Source organism: Microcaecilia unicolor, unplaced genomic scaffold (genome assembly GCF_901765095.1).
Source record: "Microcaecilia unicolor unplaced genomic scaffold, aMicUni1.1, whole genome shotgun sequence".
Classification (NCBI taxonomy): domain Eukaryota; kingdom Metazoa; phylum Chordata; class Amphibia; order Gymnophiona; family Siphonopidae; genus Microcaecilia; species Microcaecilia unicolor.
Genome location: NW_021963075.1, coordinates 140,906 through 161,710, shown reverse-complemented (window position 1 = coordinate 161,710; position 20,805 = coordinate 140,906). Strand labels below are relative to the sequence as shown.

General features: G+C 42.3%; 1 protein-coding gene across 1 annotated transcript in view; it reads right to left on the bottom strand.

Moving 5' to 3' along the window:
- The window catches only part of LOC115458893 (presequence protease, mitochondrial-like), a gene marked incomplete at its 5' end in the record, with an annotated part of 169,180 nt that overhangs the window by 20,801 nt on the left and 127,574 nt on the right, over window positions 1-20,805 (bottom strand). The window contains 4 exon segments of the mRNA XM_030188734.1: window positions 1,625-1,770; window positions 3,810-3,935; window positions 11,352-11,464; window positions 19,129-19,188. Coding sequence (XP_030044594.1) covers window positions 1,625-1,770; window positions 3,810-3,935; window positions 11,352-11,464; window positions 19,129-19,188 — 445 coding nt within the window.

The following is a 20,805-nucleotide window of genomic DNA, read 5'->3' as shown; positions in this document are numbered from 1 at the left end:
CTTGCTTCAGACTTGGAAACGCTCTACACCCATGGCATATGCAAAGTTGTGGAGGCTATTCGAGGGCTGGTGCTCCGAGCAAGGACTTTCTCCCTTCTTTACTCAGATCGTGTACATCTTAGTATTTCTCCCAGCAGGCCTTCAGAAAGGATTGGCATTGCGTTCTCTAGAAGTTCAGGTTACGAGCTTTGGCCTGTTTCAGGGGTGGACTACAAAAGATTCCTGCAAGAAGCGAGCCACTTCAGCATCTCTTTCATACTCCATGTCCAGGATGGAACCTTAATTTAGTCTTTCGGGTTCTGCAGAAGCCTCCCTTTTGAGCCACTCTGGAAGGCCTCCTTGAAAGACAGCATTCTTGGTGGCTACTGAATCTGCATGTAGGGTTTTGGAGTTTCAGGCTCTCTTGTCAGGATCCCTTTCTCCGCTTTTTGGAGGCAGGGGTCTCCCTGCACACTGTTCCTTCCTTTCTTCTGAAAGTGGTATCAACATTTCATTATCAGCCAGTCTGTGGAGCTTCCATCCTTTCACAGAGAGAATGAAGTGGCTCAGTATTCTTCCTTGAAGCTTCTCAATGTGTGCAGAATTTTCAGATATCTGGAAGTCATGAATGAGTTTTGCAAATTGGACAGGCTATGCTTGTTGGTGAACAGAAGCTTGGCCTCATGGCTTCCAAGCCCACAATTGCTAGACGGCTGAAGAAGACTATCGCATCCATTTGTTTGCGGGCTCTTTCTATGCAGCAAACAGTCTCCTAGGCGGAGACTGCCTTACTGACTCCAGTGGATATTTGCAAGGCGATGACATGGTCAGTGCTGCAAACCTTTGCCAAGCACTACAGGGTGGACGTTGTGGCATGCTCCAAATCCAGTTTTTGGGCTTTGGTCCTCAGGGCAGCGGTGTTAGGATCTCACTCACTCTAGGGATTGCTTTTATACATCCCACAGGTTCTGGAATAGTGGGAAGCTTATCTGATAATATTCTTTCCATTAGTTCTTCCCACTATTCTGGAGGCCCGCCCGATGTTTCTAAGATATTTAGTCGGTGTGAGTAATGGGCCAAATAACGATCGCCACCTTGCATGGTGCTTCCTGCATATCTCTACAAGTTGTCCGGAGATGAGAGATGTCCACGCGTTTGCTTGTCTGGTTAGTGTTAGATTAGCGAGTTGTTTAAGGTTGTTGTGTTTATTGTATTATCTTTACTGTTTGTCTACGTAAATACTGAGGAGCTGGACTGGATTCCAAGAGAGATGTCTCAGCTCAGTTTTCAGTTCTTTATCTCCATCTGTTGGTTGATGGACACAACTATCCCACAGGTTCTGGAATAGTGGGAAGGACTAATGAACAGAAAATGATCAATAAAGATTTCATGACCCATGCAGGCAGCTGGGTTGCTCTAGCTTGCAGGCTATCAGCACACATCAAAACTTGCAAATCCCAACTGTACGAACAGAACAAGGAGAGACTGGTCAAAATGTGTACCTATCAAGAAACTCAGAAAGCTCACACAATCCCTTTCTGGTGTACATAAGAGTGATTCAGTTAAGTTCATCACCTACTTTTTGCAAAAATCCTCTATCAGGAGAAAAGTTGTGAGGTAAAAAATTCATAAGTGTAACACATACCTTTATCTGAAGGGGCTACTGGAGCATCTACAGTTGAAAATACTGCAAGTTTTGCTTCATCAATATCTTCTTGTGTGTATTTACCAGATTTTGCCCATTCTATTGCTTGTTCAAAAGATGACAATGTTGCTAATGAATTTGGATCCCTAGACGAAAACAAAAAGCTCACATAAATTATGATCTATAAGCTAAGACTTTTGCTACTGTCAATTTCCTTTTTCCTGCTTCTGAGTACTTCAGGTAAATCAAACTGCGAAACTGGTTTCCTTGAAAGCGCAACTTTATAGAACCCAGAAGTGTTTCCTTCAATGAAGATGAAATGTGTGGCAAGCTAAACCTTTTCTTAACACTTGTCAGATAGCTAACAGACTGGTGTCTCAAAAAACAATGGATCACAAGTATACTTTAGCCACTGAACAAACTGCCTGATTCAAGTGCAAGTTAGGGAGGCTTTGTCCATGCTGTCACATTTGTTCCTCAAAGCAGGTAGAAGGGATTCCTATTTCTAAGACTTGAAATCTAGTCCCAAATGTTCTATGTCTTTCATACTAACCTGATCCCAGTCTCTGAAGAGAGGACTGTGCTCCTCAGTCCTACAACCCATGGCGCTGATGAAAAGTCTACCTCATTCCAAGAAAACAGGTGGAAAGAAAGGAAAGTTGGTCTAAAATGGTCCTATTTTAAGAAAATGCTTCCCTGCACAGATGCAGCATATGTCAAACGTAGCTATGGAATTGTTCGATCTGCTTTGAAAGGGTATGGCCCTCAAAACAATCCAATCATCAAACAGTAACTTTTAAAATTAGGGCTCCTATTTACTGTTGTGCTGTGAAAAGAAATTTTTGTTGAAGGCACTGTCAATATAACTCCTAGGCAGGGCCAGATTTTCAGTTAGTGCACTCCTAAACTGAATGGGTGCCCCTCTCCAAATTTCTGGCAGAATGTTGAGGGAAAGTACCTTACCTTCTCCTTTGTTCCTTTCTTATCGCCTTTCCCTTCTAACTCCCTCCTGCTCAGGCCCTTTCCTTTTCTAACCCTCTTCCCATGTCCCTTCTACTCTTAATTCCCCCTCTAACCATGCCCCCCAATCTTTTTTTGTCCCTACTGAAGTCTTCTCCTTTCTAATCTCTTTCTAGCCCCTCCTTGCCTTCTCCCAATTCCTCTCCCTTCTAACTAGGCTCCTCCTCTCATAGATCTCTCTCAAGTATTCTCCCTTCTAACTCCTTTCCTTGGCCTCTTCCAAAATTCTCCTCTTATTACCACCATCCCTATCCAAGTCCTCTTCCTTGCGTCAGTTGGTGACGAGCTCCTCAAGCATCAGCTTCTATAAGGTCAATAGGAAGACATTTCAATGTAGGGCCTGTACGTCAAAGAGGTTTAATGACAAGAGACAGCATTATGTTGGCTGAAGCAAATAGGTGGAGCTTGTTGCCCTAGCAATTACATTGTTTTGGGTGTATCAAGATGGCAGCAGCTGCATTGGGGAGAATTAAAACCTTCTTGGGTGAAAAATGGCTTCAGCTTTGTGGCATCATGCAGTCTCCTGACATTAAACCTCTTTGCTGTGAGCCCATGTGCACGCAAGCCATGTGAGGATCCAACTTCCTCCCATAGGGACAATGTCTAAGTAAACCTATGCATTGGGTCCATGACTGCACACTGGCTCACAAGACCAGTCTGAATTTATTTTTCTACTGTCCCTGCAGAAACTGGTGCTTGAATATCTCTAGCAGCAGGATTGCTGGCCCTTTGAGGCACAGTTCGTCCTTTCAATGCTGGTCTTGAGTAGGGAGGAGAGGATGTGGGCTAGCCAAGCTCAGCACAATGGCTATGGAAAAATGGCACTGAGCCAGGAACAGATAAAATATTATTAAATGGAGAAGTGTATAGGCTGATTAATGGAAAATACTGCCCTGTTGCCAGGGCTGTACAGTCTGCCTACTCACAATGACAGTAATGGATAGATCAGTTTGAAATATGAGTGAAAAGTACCAGCAGCAGAAGTGATCAAGGCAGTCACCATCTGCCATGTTTCAAGATTTTAACAGCCTCACCGCAGAGTTGAGGGAGCCAACTTCTGCCTCAACTAGTTTGCTTTTGTGCTTCTACTGCAATTCCTGACACCACATTTGTACAGCAGTTTGTACTTCCACAACATGAACCTGCTAAATACTGACAAACTTACCTGTAAGAATATAAATTAAATACGCCATTCTGATCGAGATTAGCACCTCCACCATATGCACCTCCTTTCTCTCTGATTTCCCTAAGCAGGAATTTGTCTGTCATCAATTGTGCCAGGATCTTAAGTCTGATAACAGGTGGGAAACACACACACAAAAAAAATTTAGACATTGAAAGGCAACTTTTCATAATCTGTTCTGGAATAAACATATTAGAGGAGGGAATAGCTGTTTTTATATCTTTGTACTCTAGGAGAACTGAGAATTACAATGTTACATACATACCGTATTTTTCGGACTATAAGACGCACTTTTTTCCCCCAAAATTTGGGAGGAAAATGGGGGGTGCGTCTTATAGTCCGAAGGTAGCGAGTTCGGGATCGCCCTCCCCTACTTACGTGACACGATGTTCCCTGGTGGTCTAGTGACGTCGGGGCAGGAAAGAGCCCCCTCTTTCCTGCCCCGACGTCACTAGACCACCAGGGAACATCGCGTCACGTAAGTAGGGGAGGGCGATCCCGAACTCGGACAAGACGCACCGGAGCACCTAGGTTTTAGAGGAGGGAAAAAGGAAAATTTTTTTTTTCCTATTTCCCTCCTCTAAAACCTAGGTGCGTCTTATGGTCCGGTGCGTCTTATAGTCCGAAAAATACGGTAATTGTAACAATGGCATTACCATACAACACAACAATCTCTCTGAAATAGTGGCAAATAGTACTTTCACAAGACTATGGTGCTGTGAAGTACATAAAGTTTTGAATAAGAAAGGGAAAAAGCCCCTGAAACGAGCCCAACCAGCAACCCAAATAATTGTTTTCAAAAACAAGGATTGATGAAAATCAATGGGCTATTTATCATTACTGGCACAAAAAAAAACCCCTTATTTTTTTGACTATAAAATGCTAAAGAAGGTTGAACGTGTCTTAAATTACTGGTCTCCCATGTCTTGAGAGCTATCTACAGCGAAACTCTGGCCAAAGTCGGTGTGACGGACCGACCACTTACACGTTGTTTACTGCACTTGAAGTATAAGTTAAGTAGTTTTTCACCCAAAGTCAGTTCTGTGAAGTTTAGCATTTTATATTCAAAGAAATAAGGGTTTTTTTGTGTGCCAGTGATGATAAATAGCCCATTGATGTTCCTCAATCCTTGTTTTTGAAAACAATTATTTGGGTTGGTGGTTGAGCTTGTTTCAGAGGCTTTTCCCCCCTTCTTCTTATTCAAAACTTTATGCATTTCACAGAACCATAGCCTTCTGAAAGTACTATTTGCCACTATTTCAGAGAGATTGTTGTGTTGTATAGTACCAGTACTCTCTATTTCTTGTTGTAACAATGGCATTACCATACACATACCTTTAAAAAAATCCCCAAATCACTAATTTATTACATTAAAAAGCTTTCAGACTGTTCTTTCATAATGTACACACAAAACTGCACCTTGCTATAAAACCCAATGTAAAGATTTATTCTGCTTGCACAGCTTACATTCTGTGAATCTGTGTTATATTGCCACCCTGTGGCATATGATTAGTTGGCCTAGATAACCTGTTTTAAAAAACATTTGATCCTACAAGGCAGAAATCCCATTGATGGTTAATTCACCATTCTCCTATTCAATAAGTCCTATACCCATTCCCTGATTCATGCAGTAACTTTTTCTCCCAACTGGTCACCCAAAGAAGCAAGACATGTGAGGCAATCATGAATTCTTAGCAGTAGTTGGATCTCTGCTGCAAAGAGTCCTGAGCTGGCGCTGCAGCCACCATCTTACTAAGACTCCAAGATCACACATTTGCACACTAAATTTTACAAAGTGCCCTCAGAAAGCATTGCTGCTCCCTTGTAACACATATTTTCCATAGAGAGCAGGAGGATTAATCAGGCACACAACTGGGTGACACCACACATCACAGGGAAAGAACAGATCTCCCAGAGCTCAAAATTAAAGTTCTGAGAATGTTTTTAACTCTATGTTGCCCTAGGTACAAAATAAGCACCTGTATATAATTTGTAATCCAATTTGTTTGTAACCACGGAAAGGCAGTATATCAAATCCCATTCCATTTCTCTTTCTGTCCACAGTAATTTCCTCAATAACTCAGTTAATTCTACAAATCGAGAAGGAAATGAAACTCTTGGGGAGAAGGGAGGGGCTGTGTGCCATCAATCCTACTGTCTACAGAAAATACCTGTAACAAAAGCCTTTTCTGTCCACAAGCATGACTTGAATCAGGCACACAAGTGGGAGACTCCCAAGCTCACGGTTGCTCATTTCTGTGTATTGTCCAATGTTCTGAAGCAACCTGCTCAACAAAAAAATACAATGTAAAAGTTGTAACAGCAAGACAAGTTGGGCAGCAGGTCAACCAAATGCCTTGTCTATGACAGACTAGTCTCAGCTGTAATGTGAAGTGAGGATCAGGAAACTGCTCTGCATATGGAATCTACCAACAGACTTCAAGACCAATTTTATTTTACTGATCAGAAGAATGATAGTTTGTTATTCACAGAACTGGGTGTAGGATGCTAAACCAATTTGGGTACTGAGATGCCATTTTCCTTTTTGGGTCGAAAGACAAAAAGCTGCATAGACTGTCTGATAAATTCAGGAAAGAAAATTAGCAAGTCCTTGCCAGCAGATAGAGAGACAAATGCTTGTATGACAAAACCTATGTAAAGGCCTCAGGTTTTTTTTTCCTGTAACAAAGCAAAGATAAGCCTCCCCAGTTCCCTTCCGAGACTGGGATCCCAAGGACCGTCTTAAGACCCTGGAGTAAACTCAAGAGCACCAAACAATGAAAAGGCAAAAGCTAGGGCAACAAGAACATTAAAGTTAACCAAAATGGGCAGGATTCTGGACTGGTTTGGTAGGACTCAAGGAAACTAGGGGACACAAGGAAGTTACATGGAAATACTTTTAAAGCAAATAGAGGAAATATTTTTTCACTCAAGCTCTAGAACTCTGTAGGAGGATGTGGTAACAGTGGTTAGCATATCTGGGTTTAAAAAAGGTTTGGACAAATTCCTGGAGGAAAAGTCCATAGTCTGCTATTGAGAAAGACATGGAAAGCAACTGCTTGCCCTGAGATTTGTAGTATGGAGTGTTGCCACGATTTGGGTTTCTGCCAGTTACTTGTGACCTGGCTTGGCCACTGTTTAGAAAACAGGATACTGGGTTAGATGGACCATTGGTCTGACCCAGTATGGCTACTCTTATGTTCTTGTGTAGTAGATAAGACCAAATTTCTCCTTCCTTATTCACCACAGAAGCCCAGATGAACAGGGTCATAAATTGCTCCCAGGTACATAGCTCCCTTACCTTGTGTGCTGAGCCCCCCCCCCCCAAAAAAAAAACCTACTACTCCCAACTGTACACCACTACCATAGCCCTTATAGGTGAAGGGGAGCACCTAGATGTGGGTACAGTGGGTTTCTGGTGGGTTTTGGAGGGCTCACTGTTTCCTCCACAAACATAACAGGTAGGGAGGGGATGGGTCTGCCTGTCTGAAGTGCACTGCACCCACTAAAACTTCTCCAGGGACCTACATGCGCTGTCATGGACCTGAGTATGACATCTGAGGCTGGCATAGAAGTTGGCACAACATATTTTGAAATATGTTTTTTGAGGGTGGGAGGGAGTTAGTGACCACTGGGGGAGTAACGGGAGGTCATCCCCGATTCCCTCCAGTGGTCATCTGGTCATTTCAGGCACCTTTTTGTGCCTTAGTCGTAAGAAAAACAGGTCCGGGTGAAAACGTCCAAGTGTTCGTCAGGGAAGTCATTGCTTTTTTCGATTATGGGTCAAGGACGTCCAAGTACTACTACTACTACTACTACTTATCATTTCTATAGCACTACTAGACGTACGCAGCGCTGTACACTTGAACATGAAGAGACCATCCCTGCTCGACACAGCTTACAATCTAATTAGGACAAACAAGAGATAAGGGAATATTAAGGTGAGGATGATAAATAAGGGTTCTGAACAAGTAAAAGGGTTATGAGTTAAAAGCAGCATCAAAAAGGTGGGCTTTTAGCTTAGATTTGAAGACGGCCAGAGATGGAGCTTGACGTACCGGCTCAGGAAGTCTATTCCAGGCATATGGTGCAGCAAGATAAAAGGAATGGAGTCTGGAGTTAGCGGTGGAGGAGAAGGGTGCAGATAAGAGAGATTTACCCAGTGAACGGAGTTCCTGGGGAGGAATGTAGGGAGAAATGAGAGTGGAGAGGTACTGAGGAGCTGCAGAGTGAATGCACTTATAGGTTAATAAGAGGAGTTTGAACTATATGCGGAAATGGATAGGAAGCCAGTGAAGTGACTTGAGGAGAGGGCTAATATGAGCATAACGACCCTGGTGGAATATTAGTCGTGCAGCAGAATTTTGAACAGATTGAAGAGGAGAGAGATGGCTAAGTGGGAGACCTGTGAGAAGCAAGTTGCAATAATCTAAGCGAGAGGTGATAAGAGAATGGATGAGGGTTCTGGTAGTGTGCTCAGAAAGGAAAGGGCAAATTTTGCTGATATTATAGAGAAAGAAACGACAGGTTTTAGCAGTATGTTGAATATGTGCAGAGAAGGAGAGGGAGGAGTCGAAAATGACCTCAAGGTTATGAGCTGATGAAACAGGAAGGATGAGAGTGTTATCCACAGAAATAGAGACTGGGGGAGGAGGAGAGGTTGGTTTAGGGGGAAAGATAAGAAGCTCAGTCTTGGTCATGTTTAGTTTCAGATGGCGCTGAGACATCCAGGCAACAATGTCAGACAGGCAGGCTGATACTTTGGCCTGGGTTTCGGCTGAGATTTCTGGTGTGGAGAGGTAGGCATGTCCAAGTCCAGCCTTCGCTACGCTTCCGACATGCCCCCTTGAACTTTGGCCATCCTTGCAACAGAGTGCAGTTGGAGATGTCCTAAATCGAGTTTCGATTATACCGATTTGGATGTCCCTGGGGAAGGACGTCCATCTTCCGATTTATGTCGAAAGATGGACACCCTTCTCTTTCAAAAATGAGCCCCATAGTAACATAGTAAATGACAGCAGATAAAGACCTGAACAGTCAGTCCATCCATCTGCCCAACTGACACACTCGTTATCAATTCATGATTAAATCAACAATTAATGTGATATTATATAGTTTATCAGAAGTCTTTTCTTGGCGTTTCTGGGGCACAGACCGTAGAAGTCCACCAAACTCATATAAATGATGCAATGGGATACAGGCAGCCAATGTGCAGCTTTCAATTTGATGCTGGATTCCACATTAGGAGTCACCACTCAGGAAAGGGATCTAGACATCATCATGTCAATGTAACTTGTTAACTGCTATAAACCCTAATAAGGATCAATGCGGTGTTCAACAGAAAATGCAGAATACTGCAATTTTAAATAAATAAAATATTTCCATCCCTAAAAATAATTATTCAGACATACAAAACAAGTTACTTCTATTTAATTAGACAAAAATTTATATATAGTTATGCTCTATTCTATATTCAAAGGGAGCAACTTCCAAAATGATATCCACACTGAAAACAAGGTATTGGCTATTCTGGAAAAATGAACATTTTGGAAAGGATGACAACAAGGTATCAGTTGATTATATAAGTAAAAGGAAAGCTTGGGCAAGGATGAGACAATTATCAACAATTCAGAAGTACACTCACTCAGTATTTGAAAAAAAGAAACCCAAAAAACAAACACAGGGCCCTGTGCATTAGTGTTAACATGCCTACAATTAGCGCATGCTAAGCGTGTAGGCACCTATAGGGATATTGTAGGTGCGTACACGGTTAATGCGCATTAAAAATGCTAACACACCTACAATGCAGCTTAGTCAACAGGGCCCAAGATGTCTTAAATAAAATGTGTTCCTCAATTGAAAGCCAATTTAAATTAATACAAGACAAGACACATTACTGAATCTACCAAGACCAAAAATCAGCCTAAAACTGCAATGTTCTGTATCAATTGCAATTTTCTTATTGATGTAGAACTTAAACTAAGGTAAAAACTGTTGCAGCAATTTAAGTGTGGTAAAATAGTCATTTCTACCAATAATGAGAAGGCTTTCTGATCAAAGTATGACTTTAAAAGTCACAGATGCCTCAACCTAAAGAAAGCCTTTCTCCATAACTGATTTATTTGGACATGATGAATCAAATATAATACCCAATTCTCTTGATTCTCACTGTACAGGCAGAACCTGACCCCTTAGGCAGAGTAATTGATAAAGGTACTGAAATTACTATATTCTTAACCACAATACCTTTGTTTTATCAGTATTTAACTTCAGCTTGTTGTCCAAAGCCCAACCTTGTATTCTCTGTATAATCCAAGAAACCTTAACAGAATCTAAGATTTCAGTTGAAACCTTTTAGTGTGCGGCAGCATCCAGGAAAGCAATCAAAATGCTAGGAATTATTAGGAAATGAGCAGAGAATAAAATGGAATAAAACAAAGAACATAAATCTCAAAAAAAGATAAAGCGGAATTAGAAAAGGTACATAGGACAACCAAAATGATAAGGGGATAGATGACTTTCAGATGAGTGGGAAAGCGCGGGGTACAAAAAAAAACAAATAAGGGCTCTTCAGCTTAGAGATGAGACCGTGAAGGGAGGAGGGGGAATGATAGCGGTCTATAAAATCCAAAATGGAATGGAATGGTTAATGTGAATCACTTGTTTATTCTTTCAAAATATACAAAGAATAGAGGACACACCATGAAGTTCTAAAGTAGTAGATTTAAATAGAAGAAAATATTTTCTCATTCAGTGGAAAGTCAGGCTCTAGATCTTGTACTGGATGATGTGACAAAAGCAGTTAAGCACCTAAAAAAGGGCTTTGGACAAATTCCTGGATGAAAAGTTCACCAACTGCTATTAAAGTAGACCTTGAAAAGCACTGCTTATCCCTGGGGGTAAGGAGCATGGAAATTACCTACTTTTTGGGATCCTTATGACCTGGATTGGGCACAATTGGAAACACAGATACTGGGCTTGATGGGCCTTTGGTCTAAACCAGTATGGCAATTCTTATGTTATTAAAATGCATAAATTTGTATGCAGAAGTAAAAAAAAAAAAAAATTCAAAACTGACTCATGGCAGGGCCAATGCATACATTACCAGAGAAGGAAAGGCAGCTCCTACAATCAACTTATAGAATGCACCTTACAGAATGTGTCCTTTAAGCCCTGAGACCAGCACTATCAAAAAAGCCTGACCGGGAGGGATGGAGGCAGCAAAGACACAAAAGAAAAGAAGTGGAACAATTGAGGCAGAATTTAATATACAGAACTCTTAAGAACAGAGTTGTAAAACACAATGGATGCTTCATGAAAAGATTACAAAACTTTACAATACTGTAGCAGTACGTTTATTGCCTATATTTGACATTAATAAAATAAAATAAATAAATAAATAAAAGGACTGAATAAGGAATCTGTATATAATTTTTCTTCATACCACTGATAGCTCAACTGAGTCTTACCAAACAGTTTTACACAATGTGTTTCAGTTCATTTTTGGGGTTATCCACTTCCTACCTGGCAAAGTCTGGGCTAATGTAAGGAGCAGTTCGAATATTTTCAGCAACATAATTCAGTGTGAAAGGAAGGGAGAAGTGAGTCTTCATCTGACATGGTTTGAAGGTAGGATCCTAAAAGATCAACACATTAATGAATAAGCTCTGCAAGGTGCCAGGTCAAGTAAACAGACAACCTGCAAAAGTAAAACAGCTTAAGCATCGGTGAAGGAAAGAATACAAATCTTTGCTTCAACTAATACTAGCTACAGTAGAACGCCGATTATCCGGATGTCCAATTATCCAGATTGCTTCTGTTCCTTAGCTTTTCCATTTTTTAAAATCATAATCTTTGTTATCATAGTTATCACATTATACCTGATATACAGTAAAAAAAAAGTGTTATAACAAATAGCTTGATATATTTTCCCCATTTATAATTGAAAACCAAAAATAATGCTCAACATGTAACTCTCAAAGTATATTCTCTTTTCAAAAATGAATGTCCAATTATCCGGATGTATGATTATCCAAACCACTTCTTGCAGAAGGTAGTCCGGAGAATCGGAGTCCTACTGTATTTTGTTATTCAAACACAAACATCCATGCCTCCAGCAACAGGTTGCTCACCATGTCAATACAGATATTTTGTTTATTGTGAAGGCATCCCCTGCTTTCTCTGGATATAGCGTCATGCTTGGATACATTCTAATCTGTGACCAGTCTAAACTGTAGATGCACAGCATCCCATCCGGTTGCTAATATAGTCAAAGAGGAATTGGAACGAGGAGACACTTCTACAATCTGGTCTTTCATTTTTTAATAGAATTAGATTTTTCCTAATAATGCGCATAGTTCTATCAGCTAAAACATACACAAAGGCAGAATCAAAATAAAATAAGAAGCACACGCTAACCTAAATTTTACATGCAAGTAAAAAAAAAAAAAAAAAACGGGGTGCAGAAATGGGAAGGTCACGGGCAGAACAGGGGCACACCTAGCATTTATGAATGTTATATAATAATTGGTGATGGGGAGGGGAGACATGTGTCTAATGCAAATGGATGTGCCTAAAGTTAGGCATGATTCCCAGGTGTAAGCACTATTCTATAAGCCATGCCTAACTAAGTGCAGCTTATAGAATAGCGCTTATTGCGGTGCTAAGTTTTTTTGACGCCATATATAGAATTCACCCTATAGTGTGTATAATTTTAAAACACATTTATCAAAAAACAAAACCAGTGTAGTAATTAATCTAAACTTCCGAACAGAAAAATAATTTTACTCAAAGATGCAACATTTTAAAGATTTTGGTACAGATTTCCCCCATGCAGTAATACTACATTATAACTAAGGCTTCTGTTTGGTCATTTACTTTAGCAAGCAATGGAGTCCCAGGGGAATTCTGAGTTGCGGGCACTGCTGATTTCTTGCAGCTGCCAATACTTGTGATAACATAGCCATCGTCATAATTAAGTACATACGTAATGCCACACTGGGAAAAGACCAAGGGTCCATCGAGCCCAGCATCCTGTCCACGACAGCGGCCAATCCAGGTCAAGAGCACCTGGCGAGCGTCCCAAACGTACAAACATTCTATACATGTTATTCCTGGAATTGTGGATTTTTCCCCAAGTCCATTTAGTAGCGGTTTATGGACTTGTTCTTTAGGAAACCGTCTAACCCCTTTTAAAACTCTGCTAAGCTAACCGCCTTCACCATGTTCTCCGGCAACGAATTCCAGAGTTTAATTATGCGTTGGGTGAAGAAACATTTTCTCCGATTTGTTTTAAATTTACTACACTGTAGTTTCATCGCATGCCCCCTAGTCCTAGTATTTTTGGAAAGCGTGAACAGACGCTTCACATCCACCTGTTCCACTCCACTCATTATTTTATATACCTCTACCATGTCTCCCCTCAGCCGTCTCTTCTCCAAGCTGAAAAGCCCTAGCCTCCTTAGTCTTTCTTCATAGGGAAGTCGTCCCATCCCCGCTATCATTTTAGTCGCCCTTCGCTGCACCTTTTCCAATTCTACTATATCTTTCTTGAGATGGGGCGACCAGAATTGAACACAATACTCAAGGTGCGGTCGCACCATGGAGCGATACAACGGCATTATAACATCCTCACACCTGTTTTCCATACCTTTCCTAATAATACCCAACATTCTATTCGCTTTCCTAGCTGCAGCAGCACACTGAGCAGAAGGTTTCAGTGTATTATCGACGACGACACCCAGATCTAATGTGGAACCTTGCATGACGTAGCTATAATTTGGGTTCTTTTTTCCCACATGCATCACCTTGCACTTGCTCACATTAAACGTCATCTGCCATTTGGCCGCCCAGTCTCTCAGTCTCGTAAGGTCTTTCTGTAATTTTTCTCAATCCTGTCGCGAGTTAACGACTTTGAATAACTTGTATTTGTTACTTTGAATAATTGTATTTGTTACTACAAATGTCAGCAGCTACAAAGTCCGTGCTACCAGATGCCACAGATTCCCAAAGGAAAATCCTTGAAAACAAAAGCCCTAACCATAAGGCAATAGATCACTTCATCCCTACACACACTATCCCTCCCCCCCACCCCCAAGCTCATCTTCCCACCAAACCTATGTTCCTCTAACCTGGGGTCAATGCAGAAAGCTACTGTGGGCAACAGCACACCCTTAATGAGCAGTTTACCTGCACGTTAAGGGCCACTGTATGCTAAAAGGATCTTGTGCTCCCACAGACCAGCACACAGCATATTAAAATGCAAACTAAAGAGCTGATGCTGATCCACAGCATGCAGGGCTGTACAATGATGTTTACTATGGAAGATCAACATCAGAAATCTATCCCCCCCACCCTGGTGGGGGTAAGGAAGAGGCTGGTTGGTGCTGGAGCCAGTCCCATTGCGGGGTGGAAGGGCCACAAAATTGGGGCCAGTGCAGACCGCCAGCACTTTTTTTTATTTTTTAAAGACACCCTTCCTGTCAGTGCCTGAGCCAGAAAGGGTGACATTTGGCAATGAGCTGCGGATTACTGCATTCTGCAGCAAATATTTTGTAGGAAATCCACATGCAATCAGTGGCCCTAATGTGCTGCTTTCTGCATCAGCTCCCCTATCTCAATGAACTCAGTCCCCCCCCAACACACTTCCTTTAATCCCATGTCTCTCAAACTCATTCTCCCCCCATACTTCCTCTTACCATCTGCCTCCAAGTTATCTTCCACACCGCATGGTCTCAGCCCCTACTCGTCTCCACTGGCTCCTTCCCCCAACCTCTTACCTGCCTGTCTCTCTCAATTTATTCCTTTACAGTTCCCCCTGCTCATGTCTCCCTCTCCCCCCATACACTTACACAGACCTTACCCTGCTTCCCACTGCTCACGCCTCCCCCAGCTCATTTCTCTCCAACTGGTTCTCTTACCCTGTCATTCCCAGTTCATGTGCCACCTGCACAAGTCCTCTACCCCAGCTCATTTGCTCCCACATGCATGTATCCTACCTAGTAACATAGTAGATGACGGCAGAAAAAGACCTGCACGGTCCATCCAGTCTGCCCAACAAGATAACTCATATTTGCAGCTTTTTGTGTATACCCTACTTTGATTTGTACCTGTGCTCTTCAGGGCACAGACCGTATAAGTCTGCCCAGCACTATCCCCGCCTCCCAACCACCGGCTCTGGCACAGGCACAGACCGTATAAGTCTGCCCAGCACTATCCTCACCTCCCAACCACCAGCCCTGCCTCCCAACCACCGGCTCTGGCACAGACCGTACAAGTCTGTCCAGCACTATCCCCGCCTCCCAACCACCAGTCCCGCTTCCCACCACCGGCTCTGACACAGACCGTATAAGTCTGCCCAGCCCTATCCCCGCCTCCCAACCACCAGCCCCGCCTCCCGATCTTGACTAAGCTCCTGAGGATCCATTCCTTGGGCACAGGATTCCTTTATGCTTATCCCACGCATGTTTGAATTCCGTTACCGTTTTCATTTCCACCACCTCCCGCGGGAGGGCATTCCAAGCATCCACTACTCTCTCTGTGAAAAAATACTTCCTGACATTTTTCTTGAGTCTGCCTCCCTTCAATCTCATTTCATGTCCTCTCGTTCTACCACCTTCCCATCTCCGGAAAAGGTTTGTTTGCGGATTAATACCTTTCAAATATTTGAACGTCTGTATCATATCACCCCTGTTTCTCCTTTCCTCCAGAGTATACATGTTTAGTTCAGCAAGTCTCTCCTCATACGTCTTGTAACGCAAATCCCATACCATTCTCGTAGCTTTTCTTTGCACCGCTTCAATTCTTTTTACATCCTTAACAAGATACGGCCTCCAAAACTGAACACAATACTCCAGGTAGGGCCTCACCAACGACTTATACAGGGGAATCAACACCCCCTTTCTTCTGCTGGTCACACCTCTCTTTATACAGCCTAACAACCTTCTAGCTACGGCCACCGCCTTGTCACACTGTTTCGTCGCCTTCAAATCCTCAGATACTATCACCCCAAGATCCCTCTCTCCACCCGTACCTATCAGACTCTCCCTGCCTAACACATACGTCTCCCGTGGATTTCTACTTCCTAAGTGCATCACTTTGCATTTCTTTGCATTGAATTTTAATTGCCAAACCTTAGACCATTCTTCTAGCTTCCGTAGGTCCTTTTTCATGTTTTCCACTCCCTCCGGGGTGTCCACTCTGTTATAGATCTTAGTATCATCCGCAAATAGGCAAACTTTACCTTCTAACCCTTCGGCAATGTCTCTCACAAATATATTGAACAGAATCGGCCCCAGCACCGACCCTTGAGGCACTCCACTACTTACCTTTCGCTCCTCCGAGCGAATTCCATTCACCACCACCATCTGGCGTCTGTCCATCAACCAGTTCACCACTTCAGGTCCTATCTTCAGCCCATCCAATTTATTTAAGAGCCTCCTGTGGGGATCCGTGTCAAAATCTTTGCTGAAATCTAAGTAGATTACGTCCATAGCTCGTCCCTGATTCAATTCTCCTGTCACCCAATCAAAGAACTCAATGAGGTTCGTTTGGCACGATTTCCCTTTGGTAAATCCATGTTGTCTCGGATCTTGCAACTTATTGGCTTCCAGGAAATTCACTATCCTTTCCTTCAGCATGGCTTCCATTACTTTTCCAATAACCGAAGTGAGGCTTACCGGCATGTAGTTTCCAGCTTCTTCCCTATCACCACTTTTGTGAAGAGGGACCACATCCGCCGATCTCCAATCCCTCGGAACCTCTCCCGTCTCCAAGGATTTATTAAACAAATCTTTAAGAGGACCCGCCAGAACCTCTCTGAGCTCCCTCAATATCCTAGGGTGGATCCCATCCGGTCCCATGGCTTTGTCCACCTTTAGCTTTTCAAGTTGTTCATACACACTCTCTTCCGTGAACGGTGCTCTATCCACTTCAATCTCATTTGTACTTTTTGCAGTCCATCGCGGTCCTTCTCCAGGATTTTCTTCTGTGAAAACAGAACAGAAGTATCTATTTAGCAAATTTGCTTTTTCTTCATCATTATCCACATAGCGGTTCGCAGTATCTTTTAGTCTCAATTCCCTTTTTAGTCATTCTCCTTTCACTAATATACCTGAAGAAAATTTTGCCACCCCTCCTTACATTTCTAGCCATTTGTTCTTCCGTTTGCGCTTTCGCCAGACGTATCTCTCTCTTGGCTTCTTTCAGTTTCATCCGGTATTCCTCCTCGTGTCCCTTTTCTTGAGTTTTTTTGTATTTCTGGAATGCCAACTCTTTAGCCTTTATTTTCTCAGCCACTTGCTTGGAGAACCATATCGGTTTCCTTTTTCTCTTGCTTTTATTTACTTTCCTTACATAAAGGTTCGTGGCCCTATTTATAGCTTCTTTCAGCCTGGACCACTGTCCTTCCACTTCTTGTATTTCCTCCCATCCCATCAGCTCCTTCCTCAGGTATTCCCCCATTTTACTAAAGTCAGCATGTTTGAAATTCAGGACTTTGAGTTTTGAGTGGCCACCCTCCTCTTCAGCCGTCATATCAAACCAAAACGTTTGATGGTCACTGCTGCCCAGGTGGGCACCCACTCGGACATTTGACACATTATCCCCATTTGTGAGTACCAGATCTAGCGTCGCTCCCTCCCTCGTGGTTTCGACACCATTTGTCTGAGCAAAGCACTTTGAAAAGCATCCACGATCTCTCTACTTCTTTCCGATTCCGCAGACGGAACCGTCCAATCTACATCCGGCAGATTGAAATCTCCCAACAACAGCACCTCTCTTTTCTTCCCCAACTTTTGAATATCAGCGATCAGATCTTTATCTAGGTCCTCCAATTGTGTCGGAGGTCTGTAGACAACACCCACATGGACAGAGGTTCTATCCTCTCTTTTTAAGGTGATCCATATCGCTTCTTCCTTTCCCCAGTTCCCTGTCATTTCAGTCGCTGTGATATCATTTCTCACATACAGAGCTACTCCTCCACCTTTACGCCCCTCTCTATCCTTCCTAAAAAGATTATAGCCTGGTATGTTTGCATCCCATTCATGGGAACCATTGAGCCATGTCTCTGTGATTGCTACTATGTCCAAGTCTGCCTCCAAGATTGGGGCATGAAGGTCATGAACTTTATTGCTTATACTGCGAGCATTTGTGGTCATCCTCTAGCTTATTCCCTCCAAGACATATGCCATTATACCATGTCTCTCCAAGCTTATCTCCCCCACTGAGAACGTGGTGAAGGCGGTTAGTTTAGCAGAGTTTTAAAAGGGGTTAGATGGTTTCCTAAAGAACAAGTTCATAAACCGCTACTAAATGGACTTGGGAAAAATCCACAATTCCAGGAATAACACGTATAGAATGTTTGTACATTTGGGACGCTCGCCAGGTGCCCTTGACCTGGATTGGCCGCTGTCGTGGACAGGATGCTGGGCTCGATGGACCCTTGGTCTTTTCCCAGTGGGGCATTACTTATGTACTGCAGATCCCCAGCCCCCACTAACGTCTCCCCATAGCTCATTCCACATGCATCCCCTTACCTCCTGTCTCCTCCAGCTCATTCCCTCCAACCACAAACTCATTCCCTGCCCCCAACCCTAATTCCTTTACTGTCTCTCTCTCACAATAAATGCCCCTTTGTTCCCTTCTGTTTCTCCCAGTTCATCTCCAGAGCTCCATAATCCCCCCTCTCACACACACCCCTGTACCCCCAGTTTCTTCAGCCAACATCTTCCCTGCACTGCCTCTCCAGCAACTCCCAACACTAAGCACTTCTGCAAGACTGGTTCAGACCCTGTCTGACTTTTCTTGCATATGCAACTTTCTGAAAGTAGGAGTCATATCAGTATTCAAAATCTCGTAATGCTCTCAAAAGCATAGCACAGTCTGACAGAGCCATGTAATGCAGGACGAGAGAATGGCACCTACTTGCTTTCAACTGCAGCTCTACATCCTGCCAGCCTATGAATTTCTGCATATAAATGGGTAAATTCTGTGCTCTGGCGGAATTCTGCACAAATTTTATAATGGGCAGAATTTCCCCAGGAGCAGGTAATGCAATTGTGTACTGTCACTCATCTGTTCATTTTCTTGTATAAGAAATACATCTATAAAGCTGCAGCAAAGACATCAAATTAAGTGTGGCCCTTAGACTTTCAGCTGAATGGAATGCAATTCCACAGGTATGAAGTACAACCTAGTATGTGCAGATATGAGGGAGTCTGGTGCCTACTCTCTTCAGTTATAGCTTCTATAAAATGTTGTAGATTATTAACAATTCCCATCAGGACATAATTTCTGTACTTACAGTAATCAGCTTCCTTGTGATGTTGGATTGACCTGTTTCACTTCCAAGAGGTAAAGATTTCTACAAACAGAATGCTTTGCATTAAATCAAATAATCAGACGAGACGGTATACTTAGTGTTAATGCTACAACATGTAAGTTATCACATTTGCTTTTGCACTAAAACAAATACTAATTAATAGCATTCTTCATTCATACTTTATATAAATTCATGATTCGCTTACTGACATTGAAACAGTGAATAACTTAGCATTTAATAATATGAATTTATTTTTTATGTGCAAACAAAAGAATCACGTATTTCAGCCAATAAGAACTACCTGATATGAGCTTTTAATAGTGCTTTGAATAAACACAAACGTCTATTTAAAATTTTGTTACAAACCAATAGGGCTGGTTATATGGATTATTAGAATGGTGAAATAGCCCCACATTATTAAATATAGCTGAGCTCTCACAGAGAGAAAGAATAAGCCAACTTTTGCTGTAAAAGATAGTCTCTGAGCAGTGGTCCCCAAACCTGGTCATGGAGGCACCTCAGCCAGTCAGATTTTCTGGATATCCATAATGAATATTCATTGTGGATATCCTAAAAACCTGACTGGCTGGGGTGCCTCCAGAACCAGGATTGGGAACCACTGTCTCAGAGGATAGACAGGCATCAGTTCTCAAATGGGTTAAGGTCATCTGACAGCCTCAAGTATGAACAATAGAAACAAAGCTTAGAGCCCTAGAGAAGGGCATGTGCAGAAAGTCCCACATCAATATAATTATGCAGGGCTACTTCCATTCTGTTTGTAGCTATTACAGAAGACAATTCCCTAGGTAATTCTTATTCACAGATGTCCCATATATGTTATGTTCTATGTATGTTACCATGTATGTATGCACCTTAACGCAATGCCATTTGTTATTCTGTTACCTGGAAACGGCAACCGCCATTAAGGCAAATGTAAGCCACATTGAGCCTGCAAATTGGTGGGAAAATGTGGGATACAAATGCTACAATACTTGACTCCTTTTTGTACAAATCAGATGTGAGACCTAAGATGTGAGACCTACTCACAGAGCAACTCCCCATTGAATTCCCCCTCCCCCTCCACTGTCCTCTGTCCTATCTAATATTGTAGTTCCAACCCCTTACCTACACTAATACTATTGTCTATACTTCCCCCTCCCCATCTCATGATTAGACTGTAAGACAGTCAGACATACTACTGATGGGCAGGATAGAAAGTTCTTTAATAAACTTGGAAACTGAAGGATTTTGCAGGAGGTATTCTTCTATCTTCACAGAACACTTGTTATAGGTAAGCAAATCTGTCTTCTCAGTGGACAAAGCTGAATAGCACTGCACAGACATAGTAACCCATAGCTACAGAATGCTTTTAAATAAAAGAGAAATGAAGAACATGCCAAAAGAGAAAAGCAAATTTTTTTGTTGACAACTGGTCATTTTTATTGTTTTTTTTTTTTTTTAACAAAGCTCTTAGCAAAACAGTATTTTTAGGCCTTTGAGGGAAACCTAAAAATAAATAAATGTCTTTAGTTTACAAAGATCTACTCCATTAACAGCTCACAGATACTAAGATGCGGGCAGCCGTCCAGCAGCGAAATAGGGGCTATCCAGTCTTTTGCATTCAGTGTTACATGTGAGAGGTCATGTGTGTGTATTCAG